The following is a 19,375-nucleotide window of genomic DNA, read 5'->3' as shown; positions in this document are numbered from 1 at the left end:
TTATCCCCAATGGCAGCTACAAGGAGTTGCATTAACCGTTTTGTTGCAAGGAGTTGCACTAGTGCGGTTTGGGCTTTAGAGCCTCACAGAAGTCAGGACTATAGGCAGAAATGTTCAGAAAGTTTATATGGAGAAAAGTAACATTATAAATAACAGGATTGTGAGGAAGAGTTAATGAAAGATGAGAGGAGGGACATGGTGCGGGTGAGAGAGGGTAAGAAGGGGTCTGTGTGTGAGTTACTGGTAATAAAAAGGAAAGCAGAGAGAAAGCAGAGAGAGACGTTCGAGGGAGGACTTGAATTATTTTATTTTTTTCAGGAGACTACAAGGCTAATGGAGGTTCAGAGGTACAGTTGCAGAATGGAAGGAATGATTTGGAAGGGGCCAAAGAGTAATGGTGGTTCAATGAGGTGTATGGGTAATGAAGAGCAGAGTAAGCCTTGCCGAGCCATGAGGCTCATAGGGGCAGGAGCCCCTATTTCCTTGAGGCAGCTTTATGTACAAGTACACCCCCTGGACATGACGCTAGTATGTCGCAGGGACTTACCCGAGTCCAACCCTTGATGCTGAATGCCAAGCAGGGAGGCACTGGGTCCCATTTTTCAGTCTTTGGTATGACCTGGCCGGGGATCGAACCCCGACCTACCAGTCCCAGGGCGGAATGAATGAAGAGCAAAGGAGAGTGATTAATGCCGTTTCTGCGATGACACCTGAATTTCCTCACAGAAATCAATATTTGAATCATCCATTTTAAACCTTATTTGAATTTTGAATTAACATCTACATAACACAGTAGTCAAAAGGATCCCCGTGTTCTCTTACTGTACAGTATGTATGTCTTCTGTATAGTTCACAGCCACACTACATTCAAGTCTGAGCCAGGGATCAAAGTCTAACATCAATAAAAGCATCATGTTACAGTAGGCTGGGTGATTTCATGTACATAAGCACATACAATGTGGATGATTATTAACAAAAGGACACAATCACCACCTGTCATCAGGCCTTGGACTTTTGCACTTCCTCATGGACCTACTTACTGGAAACAACAACAAACTATGGAGCTTTTCTGCAAAACATAAAATAAAAAAATAAGTCACAGTTTTACACCTGTAAACGTGGCGCGACAATAAAGATGATTGTGATTCTGATGCAATGGAATGACTGCATTGTTTTATGCAGTGCAGTTCAATAGGTAAAGCTCGGGAATTGACATAGCATGGGGTTAGGTGGTCTTTTCCATTGGGTAAAGCATATTGCTTAGTTAATACACATTCGTATTAGGTCCTCAGGAGATGGAAAAAGATATATGAAAACCATGCTTTATCATATTCAGTTGAACAACAAAGAATGAAACGGCAACAAACGTATTTTATTTATATGTCAACATAACCAAAACGGCTAATTTATAGAACAAAGAATCAACATGACTTCATAAATTCCAATTGCGTGTGTGCGTGCGTGCGTGCGTGCGTGCGTGCGTGCGTGCGTGCGTGCGTGCGTGCGTGTTCAGAGGTGTTGCTGCAGCCACAGCACAGTATTGAGAAAGCACTCAGCCTGTGTGTCCACTCTGGCCAGAGAATGTCCGTCCTCTGGAAACCAAAGCACCCTGCAGGGAAAACATACAGTACAACTGGAGCTTAGAAACATTTCCTCTCACAGTGAATAGCCGTTAGTCATCATGGCGTTTCTGTTCCATACACAACTTCTGCTTCTTTTGTGGTGAAAAATGGTTTGCTGTTTTAGGTTAAGTGGCACATGATGATGGATGGCAAAGTGCACCTGATTGATTTTACAAATGTACACGCGCCTGTATAGGGCTTTCACTTCTAGTGACTTAGTTACTAGTTGACTAGTTGCCTAGTTTACTACTCGACTAGTTGTTTAACTACCTATTGTGAAAAATAAATAATAAATAAATGCACGCACGCACGCACGCACGCACGCACGCACGCACGCACGCACGCACGCACGCACGCACGCACGCACGCACGCACGCAGTCCTACCTGACAGGTGAGTCCCGGCTCTTCAGGGCTCTGTAGAGCTCGACTCCCTGGTGAGGAGACACTCTCTTGTCTTTGCCCCCCAGCAACAGCAACACTGGCACCCTGATCTATGTGTTACGGCAAACGCAGAGAAACAGTTCATCTAGAGATTTCCCACAGGGACAGTACATTATATATTATAATCCTATATCTTCAAATTGCCGCAAGAGAGGAAGAGAGGTGGTGGGCGGACAGACGGGCAGGCGGACCACGCTCATGTCACCATGGCTCAACCATAACCATGTCAGGAGCACTGGTGTGTGTGTGTGTGTGTGCGTGCGTGTGTGTGTGTGTGTCTGACCTGGGCAGCGTGTGTGATGGGTGATTTCTCTAACATGGCAGCCAGAGCTTCAGCTGTAGGTATCTGGTCATACGAATACTGTATTCCCACACAGGAGTAACGCCTGGAGAGACAGAGAACGACAGATGGAGAAAGAGGGGCACGAAGAGTAGAGAAAGCAGGATTTGTATGCGTCTGTGTGCATGTGTCTGCTCACTTGTGTGTGTGTGTGTGTGTGTGTGTGTGTGTGTGTGTGTGTGTGTTTAGTGCATTGGTTGGGGGTGCATGGGGGAGTTCCAGGGTGTCCCTAGCTAAATGATAGTTTGGAACCAAATGGACCCTTATGGGTCTGTAACTCTGAGAGTGTACAAATGGAACCAAATGGTTCCATTTGTACACTCTCAGAGTTAAATTGACATTGATTTTAAATTGGGGGTCCCAGAGATAGAAATGCCATTAAATGGGGGTATGTGGCCCCAATGCATGTCAAACTGGGGGTCCTTGAAATGAAACGGGTTGAGAATCACTGCTAGAGCCGTAAATATCTTCTCTCATGGGGGTCCCTGACGGCATATCTCTTCAAATGGAGGGTCTGCAGGGCTAATACGTGTCAATTTGGGAGTCCTTGACATGAAACAGTTTGGGAACCACTGCAGTAGAGAAAGCAGGATTTGTATGCATCTGTGTGCATGTATCTGTGCGTGTGTGTGTGTGTGTGCGCGTGCATTTAGTGCAGCGCCACTGAACCAAGAGGCAACCAAGATGTTGATTGTGTGTGTGTGTGTGTGTGTGTGTGTGTGTGTGTGTGTGCGCGCGTGCGTGCGTGCGTGCGTGCGTGTCTCACCAGTCCACTATATCACTGGTCCCCAGTAAAGTAGCAGCATTAATGACTGGGTTCCGGGCCACACACGCCCTGTAGAAGTCTGGGTACTGGCCAACCAGGTGACAGGAAAGGAAACCGCCGTGGGATCCACCAATCACCGCCAGGCGGTCGGGGTCGAGGGTCGCGTCGCTCTGCAGAGCAGTATGCACTGCTCGCTGGGCAGGGGCAATCAAACAAACACAGTCACACACACTGGATGATACAGTCAAGAAAAAAAAAGGTTTTATCCTGTGTAGTGTGACCTTTAGATTCAGATTCAGATTCAATAAATGCCCGTTCATATTATAAATACATACATGCACATCTTTCACATCCTGGTTACCAATCCGACCAATCAGGGATAATATGCTGTCCTGACCGAAGCCCGTAGAACCGCGGTAGTTCACTGTAGAAAGAACCAGAGAGAAAAGGGATCCGTGATAAAAAACTGCTAATTGAGCGTGACTTTAAATAGCTCATAAGCTATAGAAAGATTGTTCAAAATGCACACCTGTGTGCCTGTGTGCGTGAGTGTGCGCGTGCGTGCGTGTGCATGATCATACCCATAAGAACAGCAAAGCCCAGTTTAGCCAGTCCAGCTGTGGTGGCATTCCACTCTGCAGGGGACTGGGAGTGAGGACCGCCTGGAATTGTGCGAGTTATTACAATAAACACTTTATCATAATCACAACTATAACTCATATTGTTAAAGGAGAATTCCGCCCTAGCCGTTTTTTACTGAATTCTATTGATGATGTCACATTATCAATGTATGTGTAACCAAATGTTTTTTTTTTTTATAATAATACAAAAATATTGGACACGTTCGTTTAGTGCTAAAAGACTTTGAGAGCCATTCCCCGTTACAATGGAAGTCAATGAGACGCAATTTGAGGGTGCTAGCCCTAAAATTGCGTCCTGTAGCCCTCCTACAGCTTTTCGTCACAACACGTGTCACATTTGCCATTGACAATAAAAGGAGAATGTACGTAATGTGTCTGAACAAATCGGCTTTTTGAACAGTGCAACTATTTTTGTGTTAACACAAAAAGCTGATTTGTTCAGATCTATTTTATATTAACATTAAATACATTGAATAACAATTAAAAACAAAATGTAGTAAACACAAAATAAAAATCTGTCCCACAAATGGATCCCGAGAACTCCCTAGACTCAGAGAACTGCTTGTCCAATGGACACACTTTGTTTTGCATCATTCACGTAGGGTTCACACACTCTTTGTGTGTGCAACAGCCTCTATTTGTATAATACTATAGCTACAGGGGTGCCCACGCCTTTAAAACTACTTTTAAAATAACCAGCTCAACAAGATCTACCCACAAAAAAAAAGAAAAAAAAAACGTATTATCCCATTGCTGAAAATACTTTGTAAATGTACCTAATATAAGGGCCAGTGAGGGAACAAAACCTGCTAGTCCGGAATTCACCTTTAAGGCACAGGTACAGTCTAAAAAGAAAATCTTAACAAAGTAGAAAATGTGATAGTGACCATGGATGAAGACAACGAGGGGTATCTTCACTCCGGGGAGAAGATGACATGGCTTGGCAAGTACAGCACCAAAATCTAGACCAGCTAGAGAGAGAGAGACAGAGACAGAGAGAGAGGTTGGGGATAAATGTAAAGGGGATAAATGTAAAGAGAGCTGGAGAAAGGATGGAAGAGGAAATATGAGACCAAACAAAGACTGTAATGAGCTTTGCTTTGTAGTAGTTTGTGTTGAGGTGTGGCATGTGTGTGTGTTTGTGTGTGTGTGCGCGTGTGTGTGCGTGTGTGTCAGACTCACAGTAATGTATGTTGTCTTCCTCTGGTGTGGGGGTAACATCCAAAAGTGTCCAACTGAGGTCAAAGGTCACAGGCTGCTGCAGAATTGTCCAGTTCACAGTGTCACATGAAGCGGACGGGAGGAAACCCATCCTCTGCACACGCGCGCACACACACACACACACACACACACACACACACACACACACACACACACACACACACACACACACACACACACACACACACACACACACACACACACACACACACACACACACAGAAGTAGGCAAATTCCATTAACTATTTTTGCTTGTACAGTATGTGTGTATGTATATGTATGTGCTTTTATGTGTGTATAGTGTACAGTATAGGCCTACTGCAGTGGTTCCCAAAGTGGGGTCCTTGAGGCAGTTCCAGGGGGCCCCCAGCTAAATGATAGTTTGGAACCAAATGGACCCTTATGGGTCTGTAACTCTGAGAGTGTACAAATGGAACAAAATGGACCCTTATGGGTCTGTAACTCTGAGAGTGGACCCATTACATTAACATTGATTTTACAATATAAATTGGGGTCTCAGAGATAGAAATGCCATTAAATGGGAGTCCGTAGCCTAATAATGCATATCAAACTGAGGGTCCTTGTAATTAGAATCACTGCTAGAGCCGTAAAGATCTTCTCTTATGAGGGTCTCTGGCATGTCTTTTCAAATGGGGGTCCACGGGGCTAATTCGTTTCAATGTGGGGGTCCTTGACATGAATACGTTTGGGAACCACTGGTATACTGTGTATATATACAGGAGGTTAGGTATTCTACTGGTATACTGTGTATATATACAGGAGGTTAGGTATTCTACTGGTATACTGTGTATATATACAGGAGGTTAGGTATTCTACTGTAATACTGTGTATATATACAGGAGGTTAGGTATTATACTGGTATACTGTGTATATATATACAGGAGGTTAGGTATTATACTGGTATACTGTGTATATATACAGGAGGTTAGGTATTATACTGGTATACTGTGTATATATACAGGAGGTTAGGTATTATACTGGTATACTGTGTGTATATATACAGAAGGTTAGGTATTATACTGGTATACTGTGTATAGATACAGGAGGTTAGGTATTATACTGGTATACTGTGTATATATACAGGAGGTTAGGTAGTATACTGGTATACTGTGTATATATACAGGAGGTTAGGTATTATACTGGTATACTGTGTATAGATACAGGAGGTTAGGTATTCTACCAGAGTTGGTGGTGTGTTGGGACTGGAACAGCTGACCACCATCATGTCCTTCTGTAGTGTCAGTAGCTTCCAACTACCGTACACTGCACTGTGTCCTGTGTGTTGCGCACGCACGCGCGCACACACACACACACACACACACACACACACACACACACACACACACACACACACACACACACACACACACACACACACACACACACACACACACACACACACACACACAGGTAAAGAAAGACATTATAGGATTTCCTGTTTTTAGGACCTCAACATTTTCAATTATATCACCCAGCCATCCATATGCATATATGCAGAATGTAATTCAGTCAACTCAAGAATGAATGGAATATACATTTATTGAATATAAAATGAGCAATATATTTATTATGGTTTGGCGATGAATTGGATCTGATTTTTAGGTACTGAGATCAAGCGCATCAGTCCCAACCATATAGGGACTCCGAATCCCCCGTACCTAAACAGCAGATCCAAAACGACAGGTGGTAGCATGGGATGGAGGAGGGTGAGCAGCAAGAGTTTAAGCAGGCAGCAGCGCAGCAGTATCAGTGTGCAGCAGCAAGCAGTTTCCTGACTGAACTTGCTCTATGACAGGCGCGATGCTCATTAGTCAAAGACGCTCAATCCAAACAGGACTATTATTTTTTAAACAAGTTCAGAAGCGGAGATGCCTGGCTGGTCCTTCTCTCTGGCATACCTTCCACTTCCTGTCTGTGCCGACGTTGAAGATGAAGCTGAGGAAGAGGTGGAGGCGGCGGGGGGACATTATAGGGAGGAGGAGGAGGAGGAGGAGGCTCTGAAACAGGAGCTGCAGTTGACGGGATGAAATCAAAGTGTGGAGTGAGGGGAGGAGAGCGGAGGAGAGCGATGGGAGGGGAGGAGAAAGAGGGGGAGGGAGAGGAGGAGATGGAGGGGAGGGGAGAAGAGGGAGAGGAAGGGAGAGGAGGGGATGCGAGGGGAAAGGAGAGGAGGGGATGGAGGGGAGGGGAGAAGAGGGAGAGGAAGGGAGAGGAGGAGAGGGATGGGAGGGGATGCGAGGGGAAAGGAGAGGAGGGGATGGAGGGGAGGGGAGAAGAGGGAGAGGAAGGGAGAGGAGGAGAGGGATGGGAGGGGAGGGGAGGAGAAAGAGGGGGAGGGAGAGGAGGGGAGGGGAGAAGAGGGAGAGGAAGGGAGAGGAGGAGAGGGATGGGAGGGGATGCGAGGGGAAAGAGGGGGAGGGAGAGGAGGGGATGGGAGAAGAGGGAGAGGAAGGGAGAGGAGGAGAGGGATGGGAGGGGATGCGAGGGGAAAGAGGGGGAGGGAGAGGAGGGGATGGGAGGAGAAGGAGGGGGAGGGAGGGGAGGGGAGGAGAAAGAGGGGGAGGGAGAGGAGGGGATGGGAGAAGAGGGAGAGGAAGGGAGAGGAGGGGAGGGAGAGGAGGGGAGGGGAGGAGAAGGAGGGGGAGGGAGGGGAGGGGAGGAGAAGGAGGGGGAGGGAGAGGAGGGGATGGGAGAAGAGGGAGAGGAAGGGAGAGGAGGGGAGGGAGAGGAGGGGAGGGGAGGAGAGAGAGGGGGAGGGAGGGGAGGGGAGGAGAAGGAGGGGGAGGGAGAGGAGGGGATGGGAGAGGAGGGAGAGGAAGGGAGAGGAGGGGAGGGAGAGGAGGGGAGGGGAGGAGAAAGAGGGGGAGGGAGGGGAGGGGAGGAGAAAGAGGGGGAGGGAGAGGAGGAGATGGAGGGGAGGGGAGAAGAGGGAGAGGAGGAGAGGGAGAGGAGGGGAGGGGAGGAGAAAGAGGGGGAGGGGGAAAGGGGAGAAAGGAAGGAGGGGTAACAGCAGGACAAGGAGGGACGACAGGGGTGGGTGATACGGAAGGATAGGTGAAGCCGAGAGGAGCAGGGTAAAACTGAGGGGGAGGAGGTGGTGGTGTGATAGAAGGAGGTGTAGAGGTAGAAGGAGGTGGAGGAGGAGAGATGTTAGGAGAAGGAGAACGTGTGGGTGGATGAGCAGGAGAAGGAGGAGAGGACGGGGTCTTACTATCGGAGAGGAGGATAATTGTCTTTGCTTTCCTGTCAAACACAAAGAGATCCTGTCAGAGGGAGAAAGAGAGAGAAAAATATTCATTATAGTGTATATATGTGTGTGTGTGTGTGTGTGTGTGTGTGTGCGTGCGTGCGTGCGTGTGTGCGTGCGTGTGTGTGTGCACCTTGCGGTTCCTCTTGGCGCTACTGAACACCACTCTCTGACTGTCTGTGGACCAGCAGCACGTAGGCAGAGCCTCATACACACCTGCAAACCCTCCTGGTCATCATGGGTGGCAGGAAAAGGAAATGAGGATTAAATGGAGATTAAGCGTCATGGGTGTATTGATTCAATGAATTACCGAACACCAGAAAATGGATGGAATTAATTACATTTTGTTTTCAAATGGTGTTTGAATGTTTGTCTTTGTTCTATAGTAATACAATGAAAAGCTTGACTGCAGGCTACTGTATGAAGCAATTTCAAGATCTCTCTGGATTCAGATAATTCGATTTTTTTAAGATCTTGAATTTCACTAAAAGTATAACGTTTATTTATTTTTCTTAAACTGTTTCTTAATTTAATGTTTTTCGTTCATCATCATCATCACATCATAGGGGAATAAACGGGAAATCAAATTCACTGGAGGGGTATTATTATTATTATTATTATTATCTATTATACATTTGAAAAGGTGTGCCCAAAGCCAAGCCAGGAAAATAAAGCCACCAGCTACTACGTCACTGACACGCTGCAACACGCTGCAACACACACTGCAACAACACACTAACACGACACAGCCTTACCCTCCGCGTCGATCCACGGCTATCTCCTCATGTCGCGCCGCACGCCCGCACTCAACAACACCCGCGTAAAAACTGTCATTGCACTGCCACTACAGCCGCCTCCCGTCCACACTCACAAACAACATCAATATCAATAATAAACACAAACACGCCACAAGCACCGACACCCCCGCCTAATTTGTTGCCAGGTCTATGAAAACAACCCCAGAAAAAATGCCATTCAACACGCTACTTACAACTCGCTTACAATTCGCGGACCTGGCAACACTGCATCCTGTTTTCCCATTGGCTACGGTTGCTACAACACGCATTTGCACTGCATCTTGGGAGCAACACAGCTTAATGTAGGGGTCACCGATTGCTGTGCTACATCCCCCTCATGTTCTCACCACCCCGTTCGGCTACACCACACACACTAACCTACACAATTCTCCACATGCAACACAGGGCCCTTATTGGCTAGCCCCCTCACATGGCGATCCCCACGCAGCCAAACACAGGTCAGACACTCTTGAGCCAGCCACACACACACACCCACAACGGCCACGTTCGGAATTATCGCACTGAGCGCACTGTGCAAATGCAATGCAAACTAATAGGCGAGTGTGCTTCGGTGCGGAATTTCCCAACGCGCCCATCTCATCGACACAACGCGCGCAGTCGGATGCCAACGTCTTCCGCGCATTATTCCTTTCCCAGTCTCACCACACCACGGACTCATTGTAACCTCGCATCAGTGTCACTGCAGACACGTAATCACACTGTGGAGGATTTGTGACTGAGTGACTGAGTGACTGTGTGTGTGTGTGTGTGTGTGTGTGTGTGTGTGTGTGTGGTTTGATTTCAGCATGTTTTACACTGCACAGTTGCGCAGTGCACACCATGGGACAAATCGGCTTTTCACCCCCTGCCACTGTGCCCACAAACGCATGTACAAGAGGAAAACAATCTAAACATTATATACTAACGTCAGCATCGGGCAGATTAACACACACAAGCGTTATTAGTTGAGTTTTCTTATTGAAGTGCCTCTGAATTGTAACTGTGCCTTTATGTCAGTCAGCGATGCGATCCGTTGTTATTCAGCCACGCACGGACTGGAGAGAGGCGACGTGTTTCTCTCCCTTCGGCTCATGTAGCCCTCATTGTAACTACAAATATTGTTCCCGAAGAAACAATGTGGGGTCACTGCAATCCAAAACATTGTAGGCCTACTATAATGCAGTCAAGGTCCCCACAAAAATATACTACAGTATGTTCTGCTCCATTCTCAACATCTTTTGGTTTCCACAAACACTAACTTATTGTAAGTAAACCAAAACAGTAAAAAGCAGTTTCATGTGTGCTTATTTTAATTTTATTTTATTTGCTTTGATGTGAAAATAAAATACAACAAATAATAATAATACCCATCCGTTAATACATGTGAAGGGCACAATACTGGGTTTGAAAACACAGCTGAAACATGAAGTGGAGTCTGTCAAATCTCGCAATTTCCTTCTTCCCATTGCGCTGCAACGGAACTAGGATGAGCCGCCCGAAGGGCGGCGAAATTCTAGTAAAGATACAATCTGTAAGTATTACTGTATGTTACGACGTGCAATGACTGATATCACCCTCCCGCCCCAGAACCCGTAGCCTGGTAAAACCACTCCCCCTGCTGGACAACATTTGCATTCTGCCAGAAGGGAGAGTCTGGTGTCTCTCGGGCAGAGACGGTGTACTCCGGACCAAATCAGACAATCAAATCATCACATAGATGCTCGACAAAGAAGGCTATAAATATAAGTATAAATATAATAGAGACGTCACAGAGAGGAAACCCTGAGGCGAAATGGACATAGTGGCCGAAAGTGGTATTGCAGCTCGAGCCCCAGCACTATGCATTGCGCACGTTTACGTTATGGGCCGAAGACACGTGAACGCTATGTTTCATACGTGAACGCGCGCAATGATAGTCAACGGCCCAGCGCGTTCACGATTTGGCCCAATCCATCCCAGAATGCACTCTGTTCCTACCCGGAAGGAGGAGCAAAATCGCCTCATGCGCTTTTGAGCAACTGAATGCAAGTGGATGGGAGGAGAAATCTGGTGACGTCTCTATTAATATATACTCTAAGATTCGAACCCACAACCTCAATGGTGGTGACTAGTGGTGAGCAGGGACTTTACCACAGCCCCACGCGAGCGCTGCTCTGTTGGCGACATCCAGAAGCGTAGAGGTCACCCTGGTCCCCAGGTCTAAGAGCTGCAGGCTCAAGCATTGGTTGTGAGGTCCAAACACGCTGCCCTGGAGGTATACCAGACATGTCCTGTCTGGACTCAGCCTGGGACAGGACACGGACATGTTGTCCCCCGACAGGCACTCTGAAAGAGAGACATGCAGGACACAGAGGAAGGACAGAGAGAGAGAGAGACATGCAGGAGACAGAGGAAGGACAGAGATAGAGAGAGACGGAGAGAAAGGGACAGCAGTGGACTTCACTAGAGGTACATGCGTGTCATAGGGATTTCACTTCTAGTGATTTTTACTAGTTGACTAGTTAGTAGTTGCCTAGTTTACTAAAATATTTTTTTTAATAATATTTGTACATTTAAAAAATGTGTACATTGGTGACTATAATCTAGCATTCTAGCTGATCTTGAGGCCTACAAAAACGGGGGGGGGGGGGGGGGGGAATCTTAACTAGTACCAACAAATTAGTGCATAGTTTTCTATAATTTTTATCCCACGATTTTGTAACCCATTTTTCACCCCTGTGTCAATTATCTAATGTGATCCTGGGCTCTACACACCCTCCGCCAACCTAGTCCCCATATATGGGGGACATGGGGAGAGCAACGGACTTGAACTCATGCTTCCTTCATGCATGAGTGTCCAAGTTGCTCCTTTACACCTGACAGGGGGGAGTTTCCCTGGTTGGACGTAGCGCATGGAAGGAACGCGGTATTCCAACCAGTTCCTTTCCCCTCCATCAGGCGCCCCGGCTGACCAGGGGGAGGCAGTTTAGAGACCAGGATTGGATTGCCAGCACCCACAGCACCCCGAGCGGGAATCGAACCCAGGACCTTCTAGCTGTGAGGCGACAGCACTACCAACTGTGCCACCGTGCACCCAATTAGTGGATTTAGTGCGTGCAACACAACTGTACTTGTGTAAAACTTCTAGCATGGTTGAACTCAAATTCATGATGATAAAGATGTAAACTCACCACAGTGTCCATCCAGATCGACTCTGAATAACGCTGACCTGAAACAAGATAAAGGTAGAAAGGTCAATACAAACTGGAATGTAATAACCCACTTTCACTCATTTACAGTAATGACCAATGTCATGAATGCACTTCTATGCACCAAAACTATGGAATACAATTCCTCAGGAAATCAGAGGCCAACTCCATCAACATCTTTAAACAAAAACTAAAAAGACACCTCTTTAGATTGGCCTTCTCCATCCTCCCTTAGCACTTTCCCCCCAGTACCGCTTTTATTATCTCTAATGTGTTAAATTATTAAATGTTTCTTTTATGATTTTGTATAAGTCTTTCTAACTCTATGCCTGACCTTTTTATGTTCATAATTTTATGCATACTCTGTGTATTGTGTCTGATATGTAATTAACTGTGTCTGATTATGTTATGAGTTATGACCTAACTGTAAAATACCTGATTTCTGTCCTGCCTGTGAAGCACGTTGAACTGCAACTCTGTATTAAAGGTGCTATCTAAATAAAGTTTATTATTATTATTATTATTATTATGAACATTTGCATCCTGATTTGATTTGCTGTGCTAACATCAATGCACGTAGCACGGCTACCTGCGGTTGGAGCAGAACTTGAGGCCCAGTCTGAAGGGTTCGTGCCACCAGCCGACCAGCACCACAGACTGACTGTCTGGAGCCCACAGAGCCTGATGAATGACGCACGCACGCACGCACGCACGCACGCACGCACGCACGCACGCACGCACGCACACAGTGAAACTCAGATTTAAACTTTTATTGATTATATTATTGCATTGGAATTTGAAAACATATACTGTATATCACAATTTAAATATATCGATCATATATAGGCCTATTTGATATGTAACTGTATTCTTTTTCCCATTGCTTTTATATTGCATTAATTCCCTCAGCTAGATGATCTCTCTTTGCATTATGTGCAGCTATTAGCGTGCTCAGTAGTGTGAATACACTTTAAGTGTTGATTTTGTCGACTAAAACTAAGACGAAAAATGTTCGTCGACTACCTGTTTCCACTGATGAAAACTAAATGGAAACTAAATAAAAACTAAGCTATGATGACTAAAACTAAGACTAAATATATTGACAATTTCGTCAAAAAAAACTAGCCTAAAATGTTAGGGACTAGTGGACAAGAAATGCAGTATAAGTCATTTTACAATTGGTTGCATGCTGAAAATAGCCGATCTACAAGCTCACAAGGCGTCACGCTGCGACTCGTTGTGAGCTTGTAGATCGGCTATTTTCAGCAGGTGTAAAAGCAGTCATTACGACGGCATCAAGGCCTGCCAAAATAAATTTTACTCGACTAAATCAACTGTAGATTTAGTCGACAAAAAAATCTTACGATATTTAGTCGACCAAAACTAGACCAACACTAAAACATTCCAGGTGACTAAAATGTGACTAAAACTAAAAGGAAACTATTCAAGAGACTATGACTAAAACTAAAACTAAAACAACACTGATACAGTACCTGTCCAGGGGAGACGTGAGGCGGGATGCCCTGCAGTATGCTGAGCGTGCCCGTCACCAGCTCCACCACGCACACCACTGGGACACTCCTACTGGTCAGACCTTCACCCCAGTCCTCACTGTACACACTCCTGTCCTGCACAACATTAGCACTCACATGATATTATTGGTCTGGCTGATATGTCGGCCATTATTAAAAAGAATATATGACATCGGCATAGGCAATTATGTAGCCCCTTGTGCCCCCGATTATCATTTTGTACCCCTTTTCAACCTGGAGTCCATATTTTGGGCATGTCATTATAAGCAAAATATGTTCAAAGTTGAGTCCATATTTTGGGCATGTCGAAAGCGAATTGATGTTCAAAAACAATGCCGTTAAGTGTTTACCTTAAAAAAACGTTCAGAGGTTGTTTATTCATTTATTTTTTTCAAATGGATTTAAATGCAATGCGATCCGAGAGTGCAGAACATCCAACACCAACACAGGACTCCGTTATCACTGCCTCCACTCCCTCCTGTTTAGCATCAGGATCTGGAGCTCTGCGGTGTTGCTAGCTTCGCTGTTATGTGGTGGTGTGTCTCTTTTTCCTCCTAGATGCACCCTGGGTTGGCTATTTTGTCTAGGACTCTCCAAAAGTGGGCCCGACATCAGACCCAAGATCTGACATTGGTCAGGCCCTATATTTGAATGTGTGCGAACAGACTATGCGAGCATTTCCATTGTTTTACCTTACCACCTGTTGATTCTGAGGACGTTCTGTTCTTCTCCGCTACATACAACAGCCTGGTCTCACAGTCAGACCACGACAGACAGCCAAACTGGGCTGGATGACACACACACACACGCACGCACGCACGCACGCACGCACACACGCACACACACACACACAAAAGACGGGAACAAGAAATGTCATTATATATATTTTATGGCCATTCAATTAAATATACCCTGTATGCATTCAACCTCTGAGAATAACAAAGTCTAACAAAATCTTACCGTCATCATACACTCGGCCATGTTTGCCGAGGGCAGTAAGGTCGAGGCACTTCGTGAGACCCTGGCTGTCCCATATCTAAACAATATTAAACAGAGACAAGAAAGTGAAACTGCAACAAATACGGTTTACTATTCAGAGCAAACAGGTCATGAGGACACAGTCAGCCATTAAAATAAGGTAATATAGACTTTTACTTTCCTATAGTGGGGAAATTTATTTGGCAATGGACATACAGCTGTGATGTAAAACTGCACTGCACAAAACAATGACTTCATGTTCAATGTGATCAAAGCATTCATTAACAAGGGGGTGAATGAGTTATTCAACTTGTTTCTTTCTTTATCCACTCACTCATTCAATGAATGCAACAATTAATTAATCAATCACACAATCTTTCCCATGCCATCTAAAAAAATCCATCCCTGTAGCAAGCAACCCTTTTACTGCTCTAAGTGGATATTAAAGACTATCCTTGTTACCTCTAGCAGCTGGTGACCGGCTGTTTCTCTGACAACGGCCCTCAGTCCTCGAACAGGAGAGTATCTGCTCAGTAACCTGGTAACAACATTAGAGAATTTGCTCGGTAACCTGGTAACAAAGTATCTCAATAAAAGGGATACAACAAGAGATTATCTATTAAGTAACCTGGTTGGTTACTTTTGGGCGGGAACCCCTTTTGGTGTTTTAAAGGGGTTTATACTTTAGCTATTGAAAAATAGCAGATCTACAAGCTCATAGCACGGCACCGAGTGCCGCGCTACGAGCTTGTAGGTCTGCTATTTTTGAAAAGTCGTGAAAATGTGGTGCAAATCTTTGAATATATATTCTTATATATTCCCTGGATCAACATGTTTTCAGATGGGGGTCGGCGGGGAATTACATATAATCTTGGGGGTTATCTTGACATGAAAATGTTTGAGAACGACTGACATAGAAACATGGGTTTTTCAAGAAAACTGTCAGGATTTAGAAGACATTTGTAGAATCGTTCCCAGGTCTAAATGGGTTAAGAGTATCTGTTTCTGCCTGGTAACAACAGGAAAGTATATATTCGGTAACCTGGTTACAACAGGAGAGTGTCTCAATAATTTGTTTACAACAGGACAGTATGTGTTGTTGTTCAGTAAGCCTGTTGCAACAGGAGGCAGAGGAACACGCTCCACATGGACAACACATCATGGGCATATACGTGTATAACATGATCAAGATTTAAAGTGTTCACATAATCTACAGTCCTACAATATGTTAGGCTTGATTGATTGATGAATATATTAACAGTATGCAGAATGGGTACATTTCAAACGAAAGCACAACTCAATACAAAAACTATGGGCCCTATTATGCGTGTCTTAAGTACCAGGTCTTATGACTTAACTTAAGACCTGGAGGCGTGGTCAATGCTGTTTGGCCACTCAGAATAGCCAAATGGCATTGATCACGCCTCCAGGTCTTAAGTTAAGTAATAAGACCTGGTACTTAAGACATGCATAATAGGGCCCTATGTGTCACAACACCATGATTAAGCATTACACGTGTTTACAACAGGGTCCACCATTTCATACGTACAAATATACACACACAAAACAGGAAATCATCATACAAGGAAGTAAAAAGGGGAAAAAAAATATAGGCTACTGCACAGTAAGGGGAAAGGGGGGTGGGGGGGGGGGGGTGGGAGTCAAGGTCTTCTTTGCAGCTATTATTTACAATTTAACTCTCAGAGTTACAGAACCATAAGGGTCCATTTGGTTCTAAACTATCATTTAGCTGGGTGGGTTCCCGGACCCCACCCTGGGAGCCACTGCTGTAGACTCCTGGTAGTAAATCAGTAGCGTATTGACATGTGTGTCGGTGACATATCTATACTTACTCTCCCTGTACAGGTATACAGGGACTTGGTGGCAGGACAGTGGTGATGGCGGTGGTCTGGTGGTCTGTACTGTGCGTTATCACAGTCCACTGCTGGCTGTAGCGGAGCCTGGAACCTCGGACCAAATCAGTCTGACTCCACTCTGGCCAAAGACACAATACATGAGCACAAAACAGAAGATGCCATACAGTAGGCCTACTGCCTCAACAGACTGATTTGTGAATACATTGGTCTCTCACAGACAGTGTGCCTATACTACTAGCATTGAATCAAGAAGATTCAATGGTCAGATTTATTTGATTGATTATGACATTTTGTGTATCATATATGACACACAATGTCAGAGTGACAAAATAATAAATGTCCAAATGTCTGAGCCTGGATCCAAGCCCATGCAATTTGGAACCTCACCATATAGACAGCTACAACCGTACAGTAAAAGCATCACTGGTCTGGAATGGAATCTACAGTAGCCTATATAATTAAAGTATTAAGGCATGTGTGTGTGTGTGTGTGTGTGTGTGTGTGTGTGTGTGTGTGTGTGTGTGTGTGTGTGTGTGTGTGTGTGTGTGTGTGTGCGTGTGCATGCACTGTGTAGCCTATAGGTGTAGTCAGAGTAACCTTTATGGCATGCAAATGATTATTTGCGAGGCAGACAAGAAGCCTAGTGACGCGCGCCGAAAATAGCTGATCTAAAAGCACATTGCAATCTGCTATTTTCGGTGCGCGCTGCCTCGCATGTCTCCATGTTATTGGGTCACTCCCAGACAGTCAGCCCGGCCGGCCGCTCACCTGCGGTCACAGTGTACACTCTCTGACCAGTTGTGAGAAGTTGTTGGTCCGTTACGTTGGCGGACAAGGCTGACGGCAAACCGCTGCACTCGGCGTACACGGCATTTATAAGTCGCGCTTCCGTCGTCTTTTCCATTGTCTACGCGTGCTTATTTCACGCAAATTAATGCAACAATATCATCAACTTTAAGTTTCTCTAGGGCACATTCAACAATAGCTACTCCCGTCTCCCGGACACAAGACAGTGAGACAAGTGCTGCAAATAACCCTACTAAGTATTTACAGACAGTACCGTTACTTTTTAAGCGCTGTGGACGAAAAGATCAAGAGCAATTGGGGAAAAGTTTGTTAATGTATTTATGCCAATCATTTGCTCCTTTCCTGGCTTTGATTCAAAATGTACCGACAAACAATTTCACACAGCGCCTCCATGTTGGTTCCAATGGACGATACCACTTCTGTGTTTTGTCCTTAGAGTAGCCTATACTCTAAGGTTTTGTCCCACTGGGGTGTAATTACACACACTGGCCACATGGGGACAGTAAAAACTAATTCATTGACATTTGTGTGTCAATGAATTTGTGTGTCACTTTACACACAAGTTGACACAACACATGCTGGACGTTGACTTCAATTTACACGGTCTTTCAGAGTATTGGATGATGGTAACATTTGCCTGTGCTTTTTCAGCCATGGATATATGACCACCTATGTTGTAGTTTAGCTCTGGTCCATAGCTCTAATGCCGTTGCAGTTGCATTAGAGCTATGGACCAGAGCTAGTTGTAGCTGTAGATGTTGTGTGGCATTATGCATGCGGTTATGTTACAAGCTGAAACACATTACAGTACTTAGTTTTTTTTACTTTAGTCATACATCCATTACCACGTTCTGACTGAGACACATCAAACACACACACACACACACACACACACACACACACACACACAGGGAGCTATGTAGCGCACGCACACACACACACACACACACACACACACACACACACACACACACACACACACACACACACACACACACATTACACACAGTCACCTTTATTAACCTGAACCCTTTTCTTAATTGTCGCAACCTCACATGTACATAGGTGCTACTTAATTTTTGCACCTTTATGTATGTACAGCTTACATTTTTCTTGTTCTTCTCGCCATCACCCACTCCTTTTACTTTGAAATGATTTGTAGTTTCTGAGTTATTTAACTTAAACGCCCAATGCATTCTCAATGGCAATAGAACAAACTTTGGCATGCTACTAGTCCTACAATGTAGGACTTTGGAAAGGCCACCACTTAAAAAGATGTGGTTTTTAAGTGGTGGGCCTCGGGTCATCCTAGGGGCTAGAACAGGGGTGCCCACACATTTATGACATGAGATCTACTTTCAAAATGACCAGCTCAACAAGATCTACCCACTGAAAAAATAAGTGTACCATTGCTGAAAATAGTTTAAATATATAATGTACCTGGGGGGGCTTTGGAATAGGGAGAAAATATGACAGGCAGTTTGCTGTCATATTTCCTCCCCGTATTTAACTTAAACGCCCAATGCATTCTCAATGGCAATAGCACAAACGTTGGCATGCTACTAGTCCTACATACTTACACCTAGAAACCCCATTCAAACCTATTTAGGTTCATCTTACGGTGGACATGTTTGCCTGAAAATAAATCTTTGAAATGTTTCATAGTTTTAGAAATATAGTGCTTTCAAATTTGAGAAATTTATAATGGGGCTCAATGGCAGCTCTATGGCACGTCAAAAAGTAACTTTCACCTAGAAACTCCATTCACACTTTTTATAATTCAGCTTACTGTGGAGACACATGCTGGAACTTTTTACTTTGAAATGATTTGTAGTTTCTGAGTTATTTAACTTTATAAACGCCCAATGCATTCTCAATGGCAATAGCACAAACTTT

The 19,375-nt window shown here is 44.9% G+C and overlaps 1 protein-coding gene across 2 annotated transcripts; it reads right to left on the bottom strand.

The window, feature by feature from the left end:
* Positions 1-1,478: 1,478 nt before the first annotated feature.
* Positions 1,479-17,869, bottom strand: LOC306941351 (acylamino-acid-releasing enzyme). 2 transcript variants are annotated; one of them, XM_079526773.1, is made up of 21 exons: positions 17,441-17,869; positions 16,649-16,790; positions 15,258-15,333; positions 14,778-14,853; positions 14,510-14,604; positions 13,779-13,913; positions 12,875-12,966; positions 12,268-12,305; positions 11,228-11,422; positions 8,434-8,528; positions 8,265-8,316; positions 6,952-7,062; positions 6,234-6,328; positions 4,994-5,126; positions 4,699-4,782; positions 3,752-3,832; positions 3,506-3,594; positions 3,171-3,364; positions 2,348-2,450; positions 2,008-2,114; positions 1,479-1,609 (listed from the first exon to the last, which is right to left on the bottom strand). In XM_079526773.1, the coding sequence occupies exons 1-21, from the start codon at positions 17,574-17,576 to the stop codon at positions 1,510-1,512; spliced, it is 2,229 nt and encodes a 742-aa protein (XP_079382899.1). In that variant the 5' UTR covers positions 17,577-17,869; the 3' UTR covers positions 1,479-1,509. The 2 variants fall into 2 exon arrangements, with proteins under 2 accessions (XP_079382899.1, XP_079382900.1); XM_079526774.1 differs by lacking the exon at positions 6,952-7,062.
* Positions 17,870-19,375: the final 1,506 nt, after the last annotated feature.

Source organism: Electrona antarctica (genome assembly GCF_951216825.1).
Source record: "Electrona antarctica genome assembly, chromosome: 2".
Lineage (NCBI taxonomy): Eukaryota > Metazoa > Chordata > Actinopteri > Myctophiformes > Myctophidae > Electrona > Electrona antarctica.
Note: the sequence above shows the minus strand (reverse complement) of the source record. Positions and strands in the feature narration are given on the sequence as shown.